Below are 16,575 nucleotides of genomic sequence, written 5' to 3'. Positions count from 1 at the left end.
TGAGAATAATACTCATTAATTAATAGGGTTGTTATGGGTATTAAATGAGTCTTCTGTAGTGAATTTAGAACAGCACCGGGTACGTAGTAAGTGTTCAATAAATGCTAGGTATGATCAGTAAGGTCAGAGGGTGAGTAGAACTTGAAGGGCTAGGTTTGAGAGCCTGGGACTCCGTTGCCAAGGGAGATTTGAGACCCTTTTCAAATATGGGAGCTCCAGCGCCAGGGATTGTCCAGGATCAGAGCTTTGGCGCCTGCCTTCCCCCACCTCACTCTTCTGACCAGGGAAATCCACCCTCCTTGGTAGGGGAGCCCTGGTCCCCCGAGCCTCGGGCTCGTCCCCGTCTCCCGCGCGCCTCCTCAGGGCCTCCCTGCCGCGCTCCACACCTGTCAACCGTCCTTGCAGCCTCCCTGTGGCCCAGCCCCCGGCCTCAGAGGCAACCCTCTGGTGCCTAAGGTCGTCGCTCCCGGAGTCTGGCGTCTCCCCCCACCCCACCACTGCCCCGCTGCTCTGGTAAACAAAACCCTAGCGTTGGAGCAGCCCCGCGGGGGGACGCGCGCGGGAGCTCGCTCGCTGCACAGTTAGCGCGCCCCGGGAGCCCCGGGCCAGCCAAGGGGTGATGGTGGCGGCCCTGGCGGCAGCGGCTGGCGGCTCAGCTTTGTTTTGAATAGATGAAAGAGGCCACCTACACAGTAACCCAAATTATCAGACCTCCCTCCTCCCTATCTCGCCGAATCAAGAGGGGAGGGGAGATGGGCGTGGAGGGAGGGCGGGCGGGCAGGAGGCGGAGGGCGGAGGAGGAAGAGGATGAGGAAGGGGCCAGTTGCATCCCACTTTCACAATGGGAAAGTGAAACGCACGAGCGCACCCAACCTCTCCAGTCCTCCCCGCCTGCCTCGCTCCCCCCACCTCTTCCCCTCCGCGCCTCCCCGCGAGCGCCAGCGCTGCACAGAGGAACTCTCCGGAGAAGGAGGGCCAGGAGGAAGCGGCGCCGGAGCGCGCAGGGCTTGCCACCGCCGCCGCCGCCGCCGCTGCACAGGCTGCCGGAGCGAGCCCGCCGCGCGCCGCCCTCCCCGCTCTCCTTCCCAGGCGAGCCGCGGGGATGGGGCGGCCGCGGGAGCCCGAGCGCGCGCAGGAGCCGCCGCCGCCCGCGTCTCCGTCGCCGCGCGCCTGAGCCGCCGTCGCCACCTCGCGCCCTGCCCGCGGGCGACCCCCCAAGCCCCATGGAGGTCTCCCGGAGGAAAGCACCGCCGCGCCCCCCGCGCCCCGCCGCGCCGCTGCCCCTGCTCGCCTATCTGCTGGCCCTGGCGGCGCCCGGCCGGGGCGCGGACGAGCCCGTGTGGCGGGCAGAGCAAACCATCGGAGCCATCGCGGTGAGCCGGGCGGACGGCGTGTTCGTGGCGAGCGGCAGCTGCCTGGACCAGCTGGACTACAGCCTAGAGCACAGGCTCTCGCGCCTGTACCGGGACCAAGCGGGCAACTGCACGGAGCCGGTCTCGCTGGCGCCCCCCGCGCGGCCCCGGCCGGGGAGCAGCTTCAGCAAGCTGCTGCTGCCCTACCGCGAGGGGGCGACCGGCCTCGGGGGGCTGCTGCTCACCGGCTGGACCTTCGACCGAGGCGCCTGCGAGGTGCGGCCCCTGGGCAACCTGAGCCTCAGCTCCCTGCACAACGGCACCGAGGTGGTGTCCTGTCACCCGCAGGGCTCGACGGCCGGCGTGGTGTACCGCGCGGGCACACCGAAGGGCTGGTACCTGGCGGTGGCCGCGACCTACGCGCTGCCAGAGACCGAGACGGCGAACCGCTGCAACCCGGCGGCGTCCGACCGCGACACAGCCATCTCGATCAAGAACACGGAGGGGCGCAGCTTCGACACGAAAGAGGAGGGCAGGCTCAAAAGGAGAGACGGGGGCGCGGGCAGCCTGCACTTCGTGGACGCCTTTCTCTGGAACGCCAGCGTCTACTTCCCCTACTATCCCTACAACTACACCAGCGGCGACGCCACGGGCTGGCCCAGCATGGCGCGCATCGCGCAGAGCGAAGAGGTGAAGTTCCAGGGCCAGGCGGCCCTCGATTGCGGCCACGGGCACCCCTACGGCCGCCGCCTGCTCCTCTCCTCCAGCCTGGTGGAGGCCCTGGACGTCTGGGCGGGCGTGTTCAGCGCGGCCACCGGGGAGGGCCAGGAGAAGCGCTCCCCCGCCACCACGGCGCTGTGCCTCTTCAGGATGAGCGAGATCCAGGCGCGCGCCAAGAACTGCCAGTGGGACTTCTCGCCCCAGGAGCCCAACTGCGTAAGTCCTGTCCCGGGACGCTGCCAGGAGCGCTCCTGCCGGGGAGCCGCCGCCGAGGCAGAGAGGGAGGGAGAGCGGGTTGGCATTTACCAGGTCCGGGATTCACACAGCCCGGTGGCCGCCCGACGCCATTCTCACACAGGCTAGGAGGCCTCGGAGACTCTAAAGCAGGGCCAGAGGTCCCCAAAGGGAGTGTAAAAGGGGAGGTGGCGAGGGCAGGAGTGAGGCTCAAAACTCCAGTGCCTGAATCCCAGTGCCGTCCTTCCCTGTCCAGACGTGGGCGCTGGTTTGGGGCTGAGCCTCCCATGCAGCCCACCCCTCCCCTCCCTAATCGCTAACTCAGGTGTGTGGTTTTAGCTGTCTTGTGGCTTCGACCCCTTCCCAAAACATGGTTACCGAACCTAGTGCCCTCCGCAGAGAAGCCGCTTCCTAAAGGACTTGCTGCCACACCCCAGGCCTTGTGCCCCCCCGCCGCCGTAACACAGGTGATGTGGTCTGAAGAGTTGGTAGCCTGCTGAACCTGCGGCAGAGCCAGCCTGGAAAGAGGCTCGCGTTTGGCCAAACAGAACCCTCAGCGCGACCCAGCGCAAGGGGGCGGGGCTGTGGTTCTGCTGAGGGTGCGCTGTGGTCTCCCGCGGGGTGGGGGAGAGGGTGGGCAGGCAGCGGTGGCTTTGTAGGTAAAAGCCTCACCCTGGAGGGGAGAGCAAGAGAAAGTGTTGGGGTGCTAGAGGCAGTTTCTGGGCTCCCGATTGCCTGACTACATCGTGGGGCTCCGCGGCACCACCCTTGTGTGGTACCCAACCAGGCAAACAGCACAGGCTTCTCTGGGGTGCCCAGGGCAGCCACAGCTGACTCTTGAGATTGGCATTTCTTTGACTGGAAAATAAAGCAGCGGTTCAAGAGGGTCCAGTTGATGGGGATTATGGAGCCATTGTGCACTTCTCAGCGGCCGTTTTCCTTCCAAGGCTGCTGGCACATCTACTCCACATATGGCTCCTGAGAGCGAGCCTGCTGAGAGCCTCCTTTATAACTGGACGGAAATCAAAGAGCAGGAATTAATGGCTACAGGTGTTGCCATTGTTTTGGCATAAAAGGCGTCAGGGAGGCAAGGGAGCAGTCTCCACTTGGAAAATGTGTTGTGCTGCTACAATTGTTGTGTAGGCACACAGGGGGGCATTGGCTCTAAGGTGTATTAATATGTGTATAGAAAGACACTCCCACCCCACTCACCCCTTTCTCGGCAAAACCTATCTTACTAAATATTAGCCCTATTTTCCAGGGAGAAAAAATAACGTAAGTCCTTTGCAAGGCTCCTTAGAATGGTCATTTGCTTGTTCCACCTTGCCTATCTGTTGCATGCTGATAATGCCTTCATTTAGTAACTGGTATAAATTTTTTAAAGCATAAATGACATATAATGCATCCTAAAGGACTTCATCTTTCTATACACATATATAATTTAATATTTACTATCTGTCTTTATTAGATCTTTATATTCTATAGTTCGAGTTTGGCGAAAATTATCGCCTTCCACTCCTCTGTTGAAAGACTTGAAAATACCCCCAAATATTACTTTGTGTCAAGCTTAAGGCATACTTGGTCTCTGGGGCTAATGACAAGACAGCTCGGAGGCCCACAGCAGGTAATAACAGTGGAAGTCCAAGCTTTGCCATCTGACAGCTGTGTAGATGTGTGGAGCCAAAACATTTCTCTTGACTGCCTCTCTCTACCCATTGGGTCCTGGAGGACTTAGTTCCCTTCCAAACGCAGCAGGCATCCTGAGTGCAGTCAGAATCCGTGTTTTGGCTCGATCAGGTGTTCCTACTGGTGCTGGGATGAGGAGGGGAAGGGGCAGTGGGAGAGCTGTTTATCATCTTCACGGGAGCTTCTGGGAGAGAGCTGCCCATTGGAAATCAAGCGAGGGATAAACACATGCTGCCAAAAAATCTGGAATTGGAAAAAGACATAATTAAAAGAGGTCCCTCCATAGCATTTCTTGCTGCTGTTATTTATTGAGAACTCCCAGTGTGCTCAGAGCTATGTGTTCTGAAAGACGGGGTCTCTACCCCCTGAGCTTGTCATCCAAGTTAAATAATACACTCTGGTTCAAACAATAGCATGTCATGGTCGCACAGGTGGGAGCTTGGAGTTTTGCTTTCTTTTTTTTTCTTCCCTCATTTAAGTAAATTTCTTGCTGCTAGTATGCACTAAAAAGCCTTAGTGGAATGGGATTTCAAGAGGGGTTTGAACTGGGGGCGGGGGGGGGGAGGTGGTAGTTTTGCTGAAAAAGCTATTTTCTAACCTATTAAATAGGCAGATAGGATACTTCATTCAACAAACATTTGTTTGATGCCTCCTAGTGTGAGCAAGGCTCTGTGCTGGGTGCCACTGATTTTGCCGCTGAAAGGACAATGGCAGGTTGCAACCCCATTTAATGGGGTCATGGGATCAGTGTGCCTCCAGTTGTCACTCAGAACAGTGCTGTCATTTGAATGGCATTTGTTCTGCATTTTATTTTCAGGTTTGATTGTGTTTTGGAAAAGGCAGGCTGAATTACAGGTGCCGAACACAGGAGACAGACTTGAAACACCCTAGCGAGAGCCTCAATAGATTCCAACGGCGGTTCCTTCAGAGCAGACAGTCGTTTTTGAACAGTAAGCCACAGGCAGCGAGGCACAGGCGGCCCCATGTGCTTGCCTTCTCCCTCTCCTGTTAGAGGGCTTGCTCTGATTTTCCATCTTCAATCAACCATGGGTAGCAAAGTGGCAGGAGCGACTGGGTTGTGTTTCCTCGTTTCTTGGCTCTCTTCCTGTCAATCACATGTTGCTGATTCTCTTCCCCTTCAGCTCCTGCTGAGGGTTCATTTGGGGGATGCTTGTGCACGAGTGTGTACTACTCAGCCTTTTCACACTGGCCTGTTGCTTTTTTCTGCCTTGCCACCAACTTTGAATCCCCTTTCACAACTCCGGCAGGTTAGCTTCAGCTCGTGAACGTGCCAAGGCAGCCGATTTCTGTGGACCTTAATAAATAATAACAGTCCTATAATAATCATGATGATAATCCCGGGAAATATTTGCACAGCGCCTTGCCATATATTATGTCTTGTGAGCCCTCATCAAGTCTGAGGCTGAGTCTATGAGGAACATTCCCATTTATCTGATGAGGAAGCACAAAAGAGCAAAACAGCGGGTGTCAGGGCCCTCCAGCCTAAACCCAGGTCTTGCAATGTCTCCTTGTGTATTTTTTCCACTCTGGTGCCTCTCAAACTTTCCCTTGAAAGTCCCCTGACTGAAAAGGCAGCAGCCAACCCTCCCTAAATGTGGAGTTGAGGTTGGAGGGGGCCCTTTGAAATGCATTTTTAAAACTTCATGTGATTTTTTTTTCATTCCATTTCCTAACATATCCGTGTGCTTTGGTTAATATAACAAATGAATGTTTCAAATTATGTACAAGCTAATTAATTTAATGTCCTCCCTCTCTGAGCACCAGCTACTCCTTGCACACCAGTGCACTTGTAGAAAGTGTTTGTACCTGAGGTTTGAAGTCTGATTGTTCTAGGTTTGTTTAGCTGCCATAGTTGGGTCCTGGGATTGCCTGTGGTTTAAACATGGTGACCACCCCCTCTGGAGACACTGAGAGTGGTGTTTTCTTATCCTGTTGGCCAACGGGACCAAAGCCTGACATAATTTAGCTGTCATGCAGACAACCACAAAACGCTCACATGCTCTCTGGCAGACAGTAACCCAAGACACTTCTAGCCACTGCATGCAGAAGTGATGTCCCAGGACCACTTGGCAGTGCAGCCTTCTTGACCTCAAAATCCACAGTCTTCCTGTCACGTTTATTCCTCCTTTGGTTTCTGTTATGCTCCTGTCTCACCATTTTGCAATCTATAGGCTAGATGGTGACTTTTACCCTCATATATACATTTTTTATGCAACGGTGGGTTTTCAAAGCTCAGTACCCACTCAGAGGGAAAAAGCAGTCATAGCTACTATCTACTAGATAGCTGTCATGGCCAGGCTTTGTATTAAGCACTTTACATGCCTCACTTGTGGTTGATTCTCACAGTCATTCAATGAGACAAGGACCGTAGGTATTATTATGATTTTGTAGGTGATAAAATTGAGGACCAGAGAGCTTTAATAGGTTCCACAGCTGAGAAATGGCAGAGGTTTTAGGACCTGGGTGGACTGGCCTTGGACAGCCCGGCACCATGGATAGTGGGTGTCAGTTCTATCCTGTGTGGAGCTAGCTGGGCTCTTGCAACTGCTCTGGTAAGATCAGCTGTTTGCAGACATGAGACTTATGATAGAGCAGAGAACCCTTGACCATGAACTGAGTTTCTGGTTCTGTGTGTTTGACCACCTGAAGGTAACACTTGGGAGGTTGTAGTTCTGAAACTGCCAGCTTCTAGATGGTGCTGGTGTTCTTTGTATTCAAGGTTATAATGATCTCAGAGATCCTTATAGGGCCTCAAGGGAATGCTCCTTGGACCACAGACACTCTTTTCTTTATCAGCAGCCACAATTAAAATGTAATCCCCAGAAGGTAAGGGACCTTGTAACATTTTATTTTTTGTTGAACCAAGAGTACCTAGCATGTAGTACCTTGTATATAGTTGGGGACTTGAGAAGTATTTGTTGAATTAATAAATGAAGGGTCTTGGAGGATCATGTTGGGAATGATTTCTGTACTTAGTGGCAATATTTTCCTGAATCTGGCCACCTCATTCTCCCTTAACTATTGTGTTTTCTTAATGTCTGATGCATCCAGGCCTGTTTTTCCCAGTTTCAGGCTGTCTGGCATCCTCCACTCCTCTGGCTCTTCCTAGAAATCCCCATTCATTGGAATAGCCAGACTTCTGATCTTGCCAATTTGGAGGTTAACTTTGACCGTGGAAACCCAGCATGTTTGGGTCTTGTATGGCATCCTACATAATAAAAGCCTAATATGCAAATCGACCAAACAGCAGAATGACCGGTCGCTATGACACACACTGACCACCAGGGGGCAGACGCTCAACGCAGGAACTGCCCCCAGCCGCAGGCCCCAGGCCAGCCAAGGCAGATGCCAGTGGAGGCCCTTTGATCACCCTGCTGGTCGCCCTGCAGACTGGCCCTGACTGCCGGCCAGGCCTAGGGACCCTACCCGTGTATGGATTTTGTGCATTGGGCCTCTAGTAATTTAATAATGTGCATGATCATGCCTTTCAGTGATAAGAGGAAAAGGACTTTATGCTGTAGGTAGGGTAATGATTCTCAGAGTTCAGTCTCTGACCTAACAGCATAAGCATTACCTGGGAACTTGCTAGAAATGCAAATTCTTGGGCCTTACATCAGACTTACTAAATCAGAAACTCTGTGTTTTAACAAGCCCTCCAGGTGATTCTGAAATACACTCACGTTTTAGAACCACTGCTGAAAGGGAACACAATTTCCCTTGTAGTCCAGCTGAGGCACCTGAGATAAGAACTTGTCCATTTTTTCAACTCATCCCACTATGTCCACGGATGATCTTGGTGTGGGTGTGGTGGAGAAAGAAACTTTATTCAGTGCAAACAGCTCAACTGAGATACAGCATAGGGAGGCTCCTCTCTGACTAGACAGCTCTGCTCTGCTCCAGCAAGACATTTAAGGTGTTTCAGCTCTGGCCATGGAAATGCAATCTTCTATCTCATCTTAAGTGGAAAGGGAAAGTACACTCCCAGAGCCACAGGGGAGCTGACTTATTTAGACAGAAGTCCCCACCCCTGATACCTGATTGGTATGTCTTCATGCAAATGAGGACTCCAAATCCTAGAAGTTTGATTGGTTCAAAAGACACTGTCCTGATTGTTCAGAATTGAGCCACTCTGATTGGTTGGTGAAAAAGCTGATGGGCTTGCAGCTGCACAGCTCTGATTAGATGTGGAAACCTCAGTCCTATTGGTTGAAATAGGATCCAAGCCACTGAGAGCCTTTCTTAGTAGGTATCTTCTTTATCAGGGTCCACAACTACCTTATATTCCTTATTCTCTTCTAATTGCTCAAAGGGAATACCTAGAAAACCTAAAGCCTTTCCATTTTTGAGCTTGTAGTCTGACTCTCAAGAACCTACAGGTCATAGTTTAATTAGCTCATTCATTCTTGCATACAACAGTCTATTTGCATTTCATTCCAGGATGTAGGAGGTGCTTCTAGAGTCTTCCATTCTGCTGTACACCAGAACCAGTTCCACATACATAAAATCTCTCCAAGGGCCAACTCTTTATAGCGTCAGTTCGAATACTAATTTCCATTTTAGACATAGTTGGCTGCATGAAACAAAAAGCTACTTAAGCAAGCTCAGATAAGGGATGGTGGATTTAGTGGGGAGAAACACATGGAGTTACATTGAAATCTAGGAATCGGAGCAGTACTGTGTAGTAGTTACATGCACAGACTCTGGGGCCAGGTTGTATGGCCTTGGGCACATTGTTTAACCTTTCTGTGCTTTGGTTTCTTCATTTATAAATAGGCATTCTGTTTGCCTCATGGGATTATTGTTTGGATTAATGAGTTAATATGTCTAGGATGAACACTACTTGACCCATAGTAAATGCTATGTATGTATTTACCATCATCACCATCGTGATTAGTAATGTAATAGGATAGGGTTCCTTGAGATGGAATTGGGAGATGGTTCTGGACTCAAGGCAGCTTGAAGGAGCTTAGCAGCAACAAGTGATGGATGCCCACTCTAAGGTTTCACTGTCAACATAATTAGCAAGGCTCTCTTCCTCAGTCCGGCTTCCAAAAGGCCTCTGCTTCTTCAAACGTCTGCCCCCCAACCCTTCCACCTGAATGTGTCTCAGCCTGCCTGATCCCCACTCTACCTCTCCATGGCATTGGCCCTTCTGCTTGGGCTCCCCACTGGCAAAAACTTTCCATATTAATTAGTTCAGATCACCAGGAAAGAGAATTGTGTCCAACTCACCTTTCACACCAAATTAGAGCACTATTCAGAGTGGGGATTTGTTGCCCTTGGGGCCGACACTGACCCCTGGTCCAATCAGAAGAAGGGGGTCAAACAAGTGATGCCCCCAGTAGGCACAGTGGGAAGGTTCTCTTGGATGGAATGACGGAAGAGCTACACTGTGATTACCATGTTGACCACATAGCATGGTACCACCTCTACCTTGCTTTGAGCTTCTTGATGATCTCTGCCGACCTTGAATACATGGTGCACATAGCTGATGAAGACTGAGGCCTGCTGTGAGAATCCCAGAGTCTGCGGGGGGGGGGGGGGCAGTTTGTGGGCATCAGGGTCTGACCTGTTTGTGGGAACAGGGCCATAATAGTAAGATTTTTTTTCTTATCAAATGTACCATAGTATTTCTTAGTTTAATTTTCTATCTTGAAAATGCAATTGTTATATTGTCTCAAAACCAAATAGTCTCAATACTAACAGTTTTATTATTACAAGTTTTTATACTGTCACAAGTTATGTTTCACAGTTTCTGTAGTTGATTTTCATATCGGTTTGGCTGCCTAGTCAATAGTTACACATAGTGTTCTCCTTGGAGAAGTTATGATAGGGACTTGGCCCCAACGATGCTGGCCCACTGGCAGGCCAGTGCTGTTAGGCAGAGGTCAGCAGCTTTTCCTGTGAAGGTCAGCTCTTCAGTATTTCAGGCTTCACAGGCCACATACAGCCTCTGCTGCAGTGACATGGCCATTGTGTGGGGTGGCAGCAACCATGGTCAATGTTCCAATTAAACTTCAGACACGGAAACCCAAATTTTATTTAATTTTCACTTGTCATGAAATATTCTTTTGATTTTTTTCAAATATTTAAAAATATACCATTCTGACCTCATGGTTGGCCATTCGGGGAAAAAACAGGTGGGCCAGATTTGGCCGACAAGTGGTATTTTGCTGACCCCTGCTGTTGTGGACAGAGAGCAAGACAAACCTTTACAATGCAGATGTACGCAAAAAAAATTTAAAAATAAAAATAAAATGCTGTGTCAGCCGCAAGAAGGGGCATCAGACTCGGCCTGGGAGGACCTAGGAGGCTTCCAAGGGGTGAAGCTGGAGCCAAGTGGAGAAGGCGAGGAAGGGAGTTGTGGAGAGAGGGAACAGCTTGTGCACACGCAGGAAGTTGAATAGGCTTGTGAACCGCAGGTAGCGCACCCGGCCGAGGAGTGTCCAGAAATGAGTGTGCAGGTCCAGATGGCGAAGGGCTTAATGAGACAGGCAAAGGTGGGTGGATTTAACCTGATGGCTAGTGGTTTTCAGACTTTCCAAACCTGGCCTTGAATGTAAATCTCAACCAGAAGCTCGGTATGAGGAAAAGATTAGCAAGTCATCATTGGCTTGCTGCCCTGGCTGAGACCATTGCCACCAGCTGGGACACAGGGTGAAGCAGGGGTTGGGGTTCCCAGACCCTGACACCCATGCCTGTCCCTGAGGCATCTCCAAGGACCTTCTAGGATGCTGCTGCACAGGGTGTGAAAGCATGGCTATGCCTGATGAAGGACACAGCAGGGTTATAAGCAGACAGGGTCTGATTGTGCTCTTTAAAGATTAGTCAAGAGATAGAATGGGTGAGGCAAGATTTCAGGCAAGGCAACTGAGTAGAAGAGGAGCCATTGTTTTAAACAAATAATTACTTGCATTCCTATTATGTGCCAAGTACTGTATGAAAACATTTCTCCCACTGGTAAAAGAGTAGACAATAAACATGCAGCACATGAATAAGTTATGTTTATACTAGAGGCCTAGTGCATGAGATATTTGCACTGGGGGCGGGGGGGGGGGTGTCCCTGAGACCGGCCTGCGCCCTCTTGCAGTCTGGGGCTCCCAGTGGGCAGTCGGACATCCTTAGTGCTGCCATGGAGGCAGGAGAGGCTCCTGCTGGCCAACCATGATCCCGGCTTCTGGCTGAGCTTCCCCTGTGGGAGCACCTGACCACCAGGGAGCAGTTCCAGTGTTGGGCATCTGCCCCCAGGTGGTCAGTGCGTGTCATAGTGTCATAGCGACTGGTCATTCTGCTGTTAGGTCGATTTGCATATTAGCCTTTTGTTAGATAGGATTAGAGTAACTGCGCAGTTACAGAGCACGTACTGTGTACCAAGGGTTCTAAGTACGCACTTCACCGTTTTAACTTATTTAATCCTCACCACAACCTTATGAGGTGGGTAACATTGTTACTTCCATCTTACGGATGAGGAGACTGAGGCACAGACTGAGGTTGGGGCTGTAAAGGAACTAAACGGGTATTGGGGACAGTTGCCTGGATGGAGGTTGAGTTGACACCAGGAAGATGAGAATGGATAGTGATGGTCGTCTCCAGAAGGGAGCCACCCCTCACAGACAGGAGAGCAAGTTCAAGGGCTGAAAGGAGGGCACGGCTTGGTCAGTTTGAAGAACAAAAGGTTCATGTGGTTGAGTACAGGGAGGGGGGCAGGGGAGAGTGTACGGGAGGAGGTTGTTGAAGGAAGCAGCGGCCTGATCCTGTATGCCTTGTAGGCTGTGGGAAGGAGATTATATTTTTTTTCCTCGAAGCAGAGAAGAGCCTTTGAAGGGATGTGAAATGATTAGATTTGAGTCCCCCAATAATGGCTGCCCTGTGGGGAATGGATAAGAGATTGGCCCCGTGGAGGCAGGGAAACCGGCAGGAGGCTCCTGAAGTAGTCCAGGCAAGAAATAATGTCGCCTTGGTCTGGAGTGGTGGGCCGATCCTGGAGAGGAACAGGGACTCTGTGGATTGCGGTCATCCACCTGAGGGATGCTGAAGCCCTGAACGGGGTGAGGCAAGCTTGGCAGCAGTGAGGGTGGAGCGGAGGCACAGAGGAAGTAGCTTACTAAGACGTAGAACTGAGAGGTGTTGGTGACCAGTTAGAAGATAAATTTAATTTTTGTTGCTGTTTCGATGCCTTTGGGACACCCAGGAAGAGTCACTAAGCAGGCAGTTGGCCATGAAGTTGGGAATTGGGGATCTACTCTGTAACTCTGTGCAGCGCCTCCCATTCCTGGCGCAGTGCGAGGCTCTGTGTTGGGCTCAGCAAGGCCTGTTTGGGGTGGGCGTGCCTGAGGGGGTGGCTGGGTCTGTCTCACTTGGTTTCCCAGGCATCCCGAAGGCTGTGTAACACATAGTGGGACCTCAACAAATGCTCGTCAGACTAGAAAGAAGCTGCTCTTCATCTGGGGGAGGAGATGGTGAGTGTAGCGCAGGGAGGTGAGAGCTTCCAAAGCCCTGAAGCTGTGTGTACGGCCAGAATGCAAGCCCAGCAGCTGGAGGGAAGGACATCTCCCTGGGGCTCCTCACCTTTGAGGCTGGGCTGCTGGTCGTTGCCCCAGGAATGACCTGATCTGGGAAAAGTCTGCTGGAGAAGTATATGCTCTGACACACCAGCTGTCCCTAAATGATGCTCACTGACATCCTCCCGAGGCCCCTTTCTCCATCAGTGACTGATTCTTTTTTTTTTTTTTAAATATATTTTATTGATTTTTTACAGAGAGGAAGCAAGAGAGATAGAGAGTTAGAAACATCGATGAGAGAGAAACATCGATCAGCTGCCTCCTGCACATCTCCTACTGGGGATGTGCCCGCAACCCAGGTACATGCCCTTGACCGGAATCGAACCCGGGACCCTTCAGTCCGCAGGCCGACGCTCTATCCACTGAGCCAAACCGGTTTCAGCTAGTGACTGATTCTTACAATTAGATTCCAGGTGCTGGCCTGGCTTCTCTGAGGCAGCAGCTTGGGGTGGGTAGCCCAGGGACCCGGAGCTTTTAGGTGTCACCAGATGCACACCAACCTCCTGTGCGTCGCAGTTCTCCACGCCCCTCAACCGGGGGTTCCGCATCCCACGGAACCTGGTGCTCTGGCGAAGCCTGTAGATTATTCTCAGGATAATGGTTTTAAGTGCATAAAACAAAAAGAGAATTGCAGATGAACCAATGATATACATATACAGATACGTCAAAATATTTTTTTCCATTTGAGATCTAGTAATATATCTTAACACATTAAACAGCAAGATCTAGGAGCAGTGACAACCATAATTTCAAAGTAGAGATAGTGTAAACAATATTTTGAGATATCTGAGACAACTACAAAATGATATGAAAATATCTGATTTCTCCTAGTGACAAAGTCACAGGCTCAGTTAATACCACGGTGGCCTGCATCCATGATGAAAGGAAATGCTAAGTTTCAGTTAGAGTTTGCTAAAATAAAGATTATTTTTTCTCCTTCAATTTCATGGTTTCTCTGAATTCTATTCATGAACTGTGGATGTCAGTGGAGGCCTTTCCAGCCGTTCATTTCAGTTAGCAAGTGTTTCAGAGACCCGCGGCATAAAGTGTAAAGTGTTGCATTTTGTTTCAAAATGTATTTGATTGGCTTATTTTGACAATCCCAGCTTTATTCTCATCTGTATTTTACAGATCAAGACTTGGCCAAGAGCAAGTGCTCCATACATGATGGGTGGATGGGGGGACGGAGAAACTTCAGAACGTTTCTGACTGCCCAGACTTATACCCCATAAGTAATGAGCTTGCACTTGAACCCAAATCACTTTTTACTTAAAATCTCTTGTTTTTCCTATTCTTCCATGCTACCATTATGCTATTATTTTAAAGAGTTAACGCAATGCGAGGCATGCTCATAATTTATGCTACTCTGATCATAGCAGTCAGAGAACACCTGAAGTGCTTTGCTTACTTTCAGAGCCACGTGTTCAGTACCCTGGATCTGTGGCCCTTCAATGGCTGGGATGGCAAAAGCCCCAGAAACTGCCCCTCACAGACCGTCAGTGAATGTGGATGTGAAATTTAGAGAAGGCCAAGATACATGGGAGTAGGAAGTACGAGGTCGTTCAGTATTGCTCCCCAAGGTAGAAGTGTGGCTCAGAGTTTACAAGGGACAAATGTTGACTCAATTGAAGAACTCTAATGTTTAGGCCTCCTCAGCGATGTGCCAGCATCACCTGATGTGATATTGACCGAAACCATTCAAACATTGATTCTTGCATTTGTTCATCCATTCAATAAATGTTTATTGACAACCTACTACATGCCACATGCTGAGGTGTAGGTTGCATTTAAAGTGTACACTAAGATAAACGATTGTAGAGCTTAGAGCCTATTGAGAGATGGACAATAAATAAAAATCTAAAACCAATAGTTGTAGTAAGTGTTTTGAAGGAAACAAATGGAGTGCTATGATTCAGAATAACAACTGGGGTAGGGATGGGAAGATCTATAGTTGTATATCCATGAGGAGGTGACTGAACTTGAAACCTGAAAGATTAAAAAGGCCTACAAGGGAGTAGAGTGGGGAGAGGACATGTAAAAGACGTAGCACATGCAAAGGCCCTGAGGCAGAAAGATGGTAACGTTTGAAAGGGCTGCAAGATGGCCACTGTGGGAATGGAAGCAGTGAAAGAGAAGGACAAGGGAGTTTGAAGAAGTTGTCAGGGACCAGCTCATTGAAGACCTGGGGCGGTGGACAGGGTGGCGGGGTGGGGGGGGTTGGGAGGCGCGGAGCATTTGAATTTAATTCTAAGTGTGATAGGAAGCCACTGAAGAATTTTAGGCAAGGGAGTAACATGATGGGTTCTGTATTTTAAAGGATTACTCTAGCTCAGGGGTGGGCAAACTTTTTGACTCAAGGGCCACAATGGGTTCTTAAACTGGACCGGAGGGCCGGAACAAAAGCATGGATGGAGTGTTTGTGTGAACTAATATAAATTCAAAGTAAACATCATTACATAAAAGGGTACGGTCTTTTTTTTTTTTTAGTTTTATTCATTTCAAACGGGCCGGATCCGGCCCGTGGGCTGTAGTTTGCCCACGGCTGCTCTAGCTACTGGATGGAGAATAGGTTTTAGGTTAAGAGAGAGAGACAAGGAGGCCCTTGGAGTAGATGAGGAGTGAGATGATGGGGGCTTGGATGGGGTGGAGATGGAGAAGGTAGATTTTATGTTGTTGGAAATTCAGCTGAGATTTTTCATGTGTTGGATGTGGGGAGAGATGGAGACAGGCACTGGTGGTGATTGATGGTGCTGTTGGCCATGATAGGAAGACTAGAGAGGAACAGGGTTGAGGGAAGAAGCATCTGGATAACCATTTCCCAGCAACTCTGAAACCTTGTGACAGACTCCACTTGTTCTCAAAGGGGATGATGGAATTTAGAAATGTGGGGACCGAGCTTTTTCAGTGGTTGCCATGATGGGAGGCACTGCTGGCAATTTGTGGACAGGGGCCAGGGATGCTCAAAGTCCTGCATCACACAGGACAGCCCTATAATAAACAGATCTCCGAATTCAACGCCAATAGCTGGCACACTGGCAGAGTGAGTCTCTTTCAACTCCAAGAGTCTGCGAAAATGCATTTTTCACACTATCAGCCGTTCATGCTAGTGTCTTTTTGTGAATTATTTGAGTCAGGTATCTTTTCATAAGTAATTGACTAGAATTAGCTATAAGGAGGGGATGGAGATTTAGCTGGGAGATGGTGCATAAAGCAGGAAAAGGGAAGGATAAGTCTTGGGGGGTATTTGGCGGCAGGGAGGGGTGAGAGGCTGGAGGACCTGGGGCCCTCGGGAGGAGCTAGGACGGTGGAAGAGCAAGCGAGAAGGTGTGAAATACCAACTCGGCCACTTTTCATGCTTCCTGTGCTGCACTGCACGCTGCCGGACAGAGGTGCCTGCCTAGCTGTGTCCCCAAACTTCCCTTCTCCATTCCTCCCACACACTTTGAATTTTTCCTTTTTGTCATTTGAGTCTCCAAGGTAAATTCTTCCTTCAGATGATCAGAGAGATGCCACGAACTCAGTCAGAGCCCGATCAGTGCTGAGTACTCCAGAAAGAATAAGGAAACCACTCCAGAAGAATAAGGAAAAGTGACAGGAACCTTAATGGCTAGTGAAATCGCTGTCTAACCTGGGTGAATAATAGTTCTTCCCATCTGTCTAAGATTATTTTCCAGTTATTTCTATACACATGATTTCATTGTGGCCTCCCAACCATGCTAATGGACAGGCATGTGTGTTATTGTGTCCATTTTATAGATTCTGTCATTGAGGTTCAGGGACTTAACTTGCCAAAATGAAGCAGCCTGTAAGGGGCAGAGCAGGGGCCAGAACTTGGATGGAGGGCTCTTAGCGAGGTGTCCTACATGCAGCTGAGCCCCTGGGTTAGTAATTTAGGAAGTGATGAAGAAACAGTTGCAAAGTAAGTGTATACCAAAGGGTAGCAGGATACAAAATTAGCTGCCCAAGAGGGTAGCTAATTTTTTTTCATCTGTGTGTGTAAG

At 50.1% G+C, this 16,575-nt stretch overlaps 1 protein-coding gene across 3 annotated transcripts in view; it reads left to right on the top strand.

Annotated features, from left to right (window-relative positions):
- The first annotated feature begins 914 nt into the window (after window positions 1-914).
- The window catches only part of PLXNC1 (plexin C1), a 170,477-nt gene continuing 154,816 nt past the window's right edge, over window positions 915-16,575 (top strand). For 2 of the 3 annotated variants that reach the window (XM_036301578.1, XM_036301577.1), the window contains exon 1: window positions 916-2,288. In XM_036301578.1, the coding sequence (XP_036157471.1) occupies window positions 1,224-2,288 (1,065 nt within the window). In that variant the 5' untranslated portion in view covers window positions 916-1,223. Of the gene's footprint in view, window positions 2,289-16,575 lie in introns of all 3 variants that reach the window. The other variant, XM_036301580.1, reaches the window with a different exon arrangement.

This window comes from Myotis myotis, unplaced genomic scaffold, assembly GCF_014108235.1.
Source record: "Myotis myotis isolate mMyoMyo1 unplaced genomic scaffold, mMyoMyo1.p scaffold_m19_p_3, whole genome shotgun sequence".
Classification (NCBI taxonomy): Eukaryota; Metazoa; Chordata; class Mammalia; order Chiroptera; family Vespertilionidae; genus Myotis; species Myotis myotis.
The sequence above is the reverse complement of the archived record's forward strand: the minus strand, read 5'-3'. Positions and strand labels throughout refer to the sequence as shown.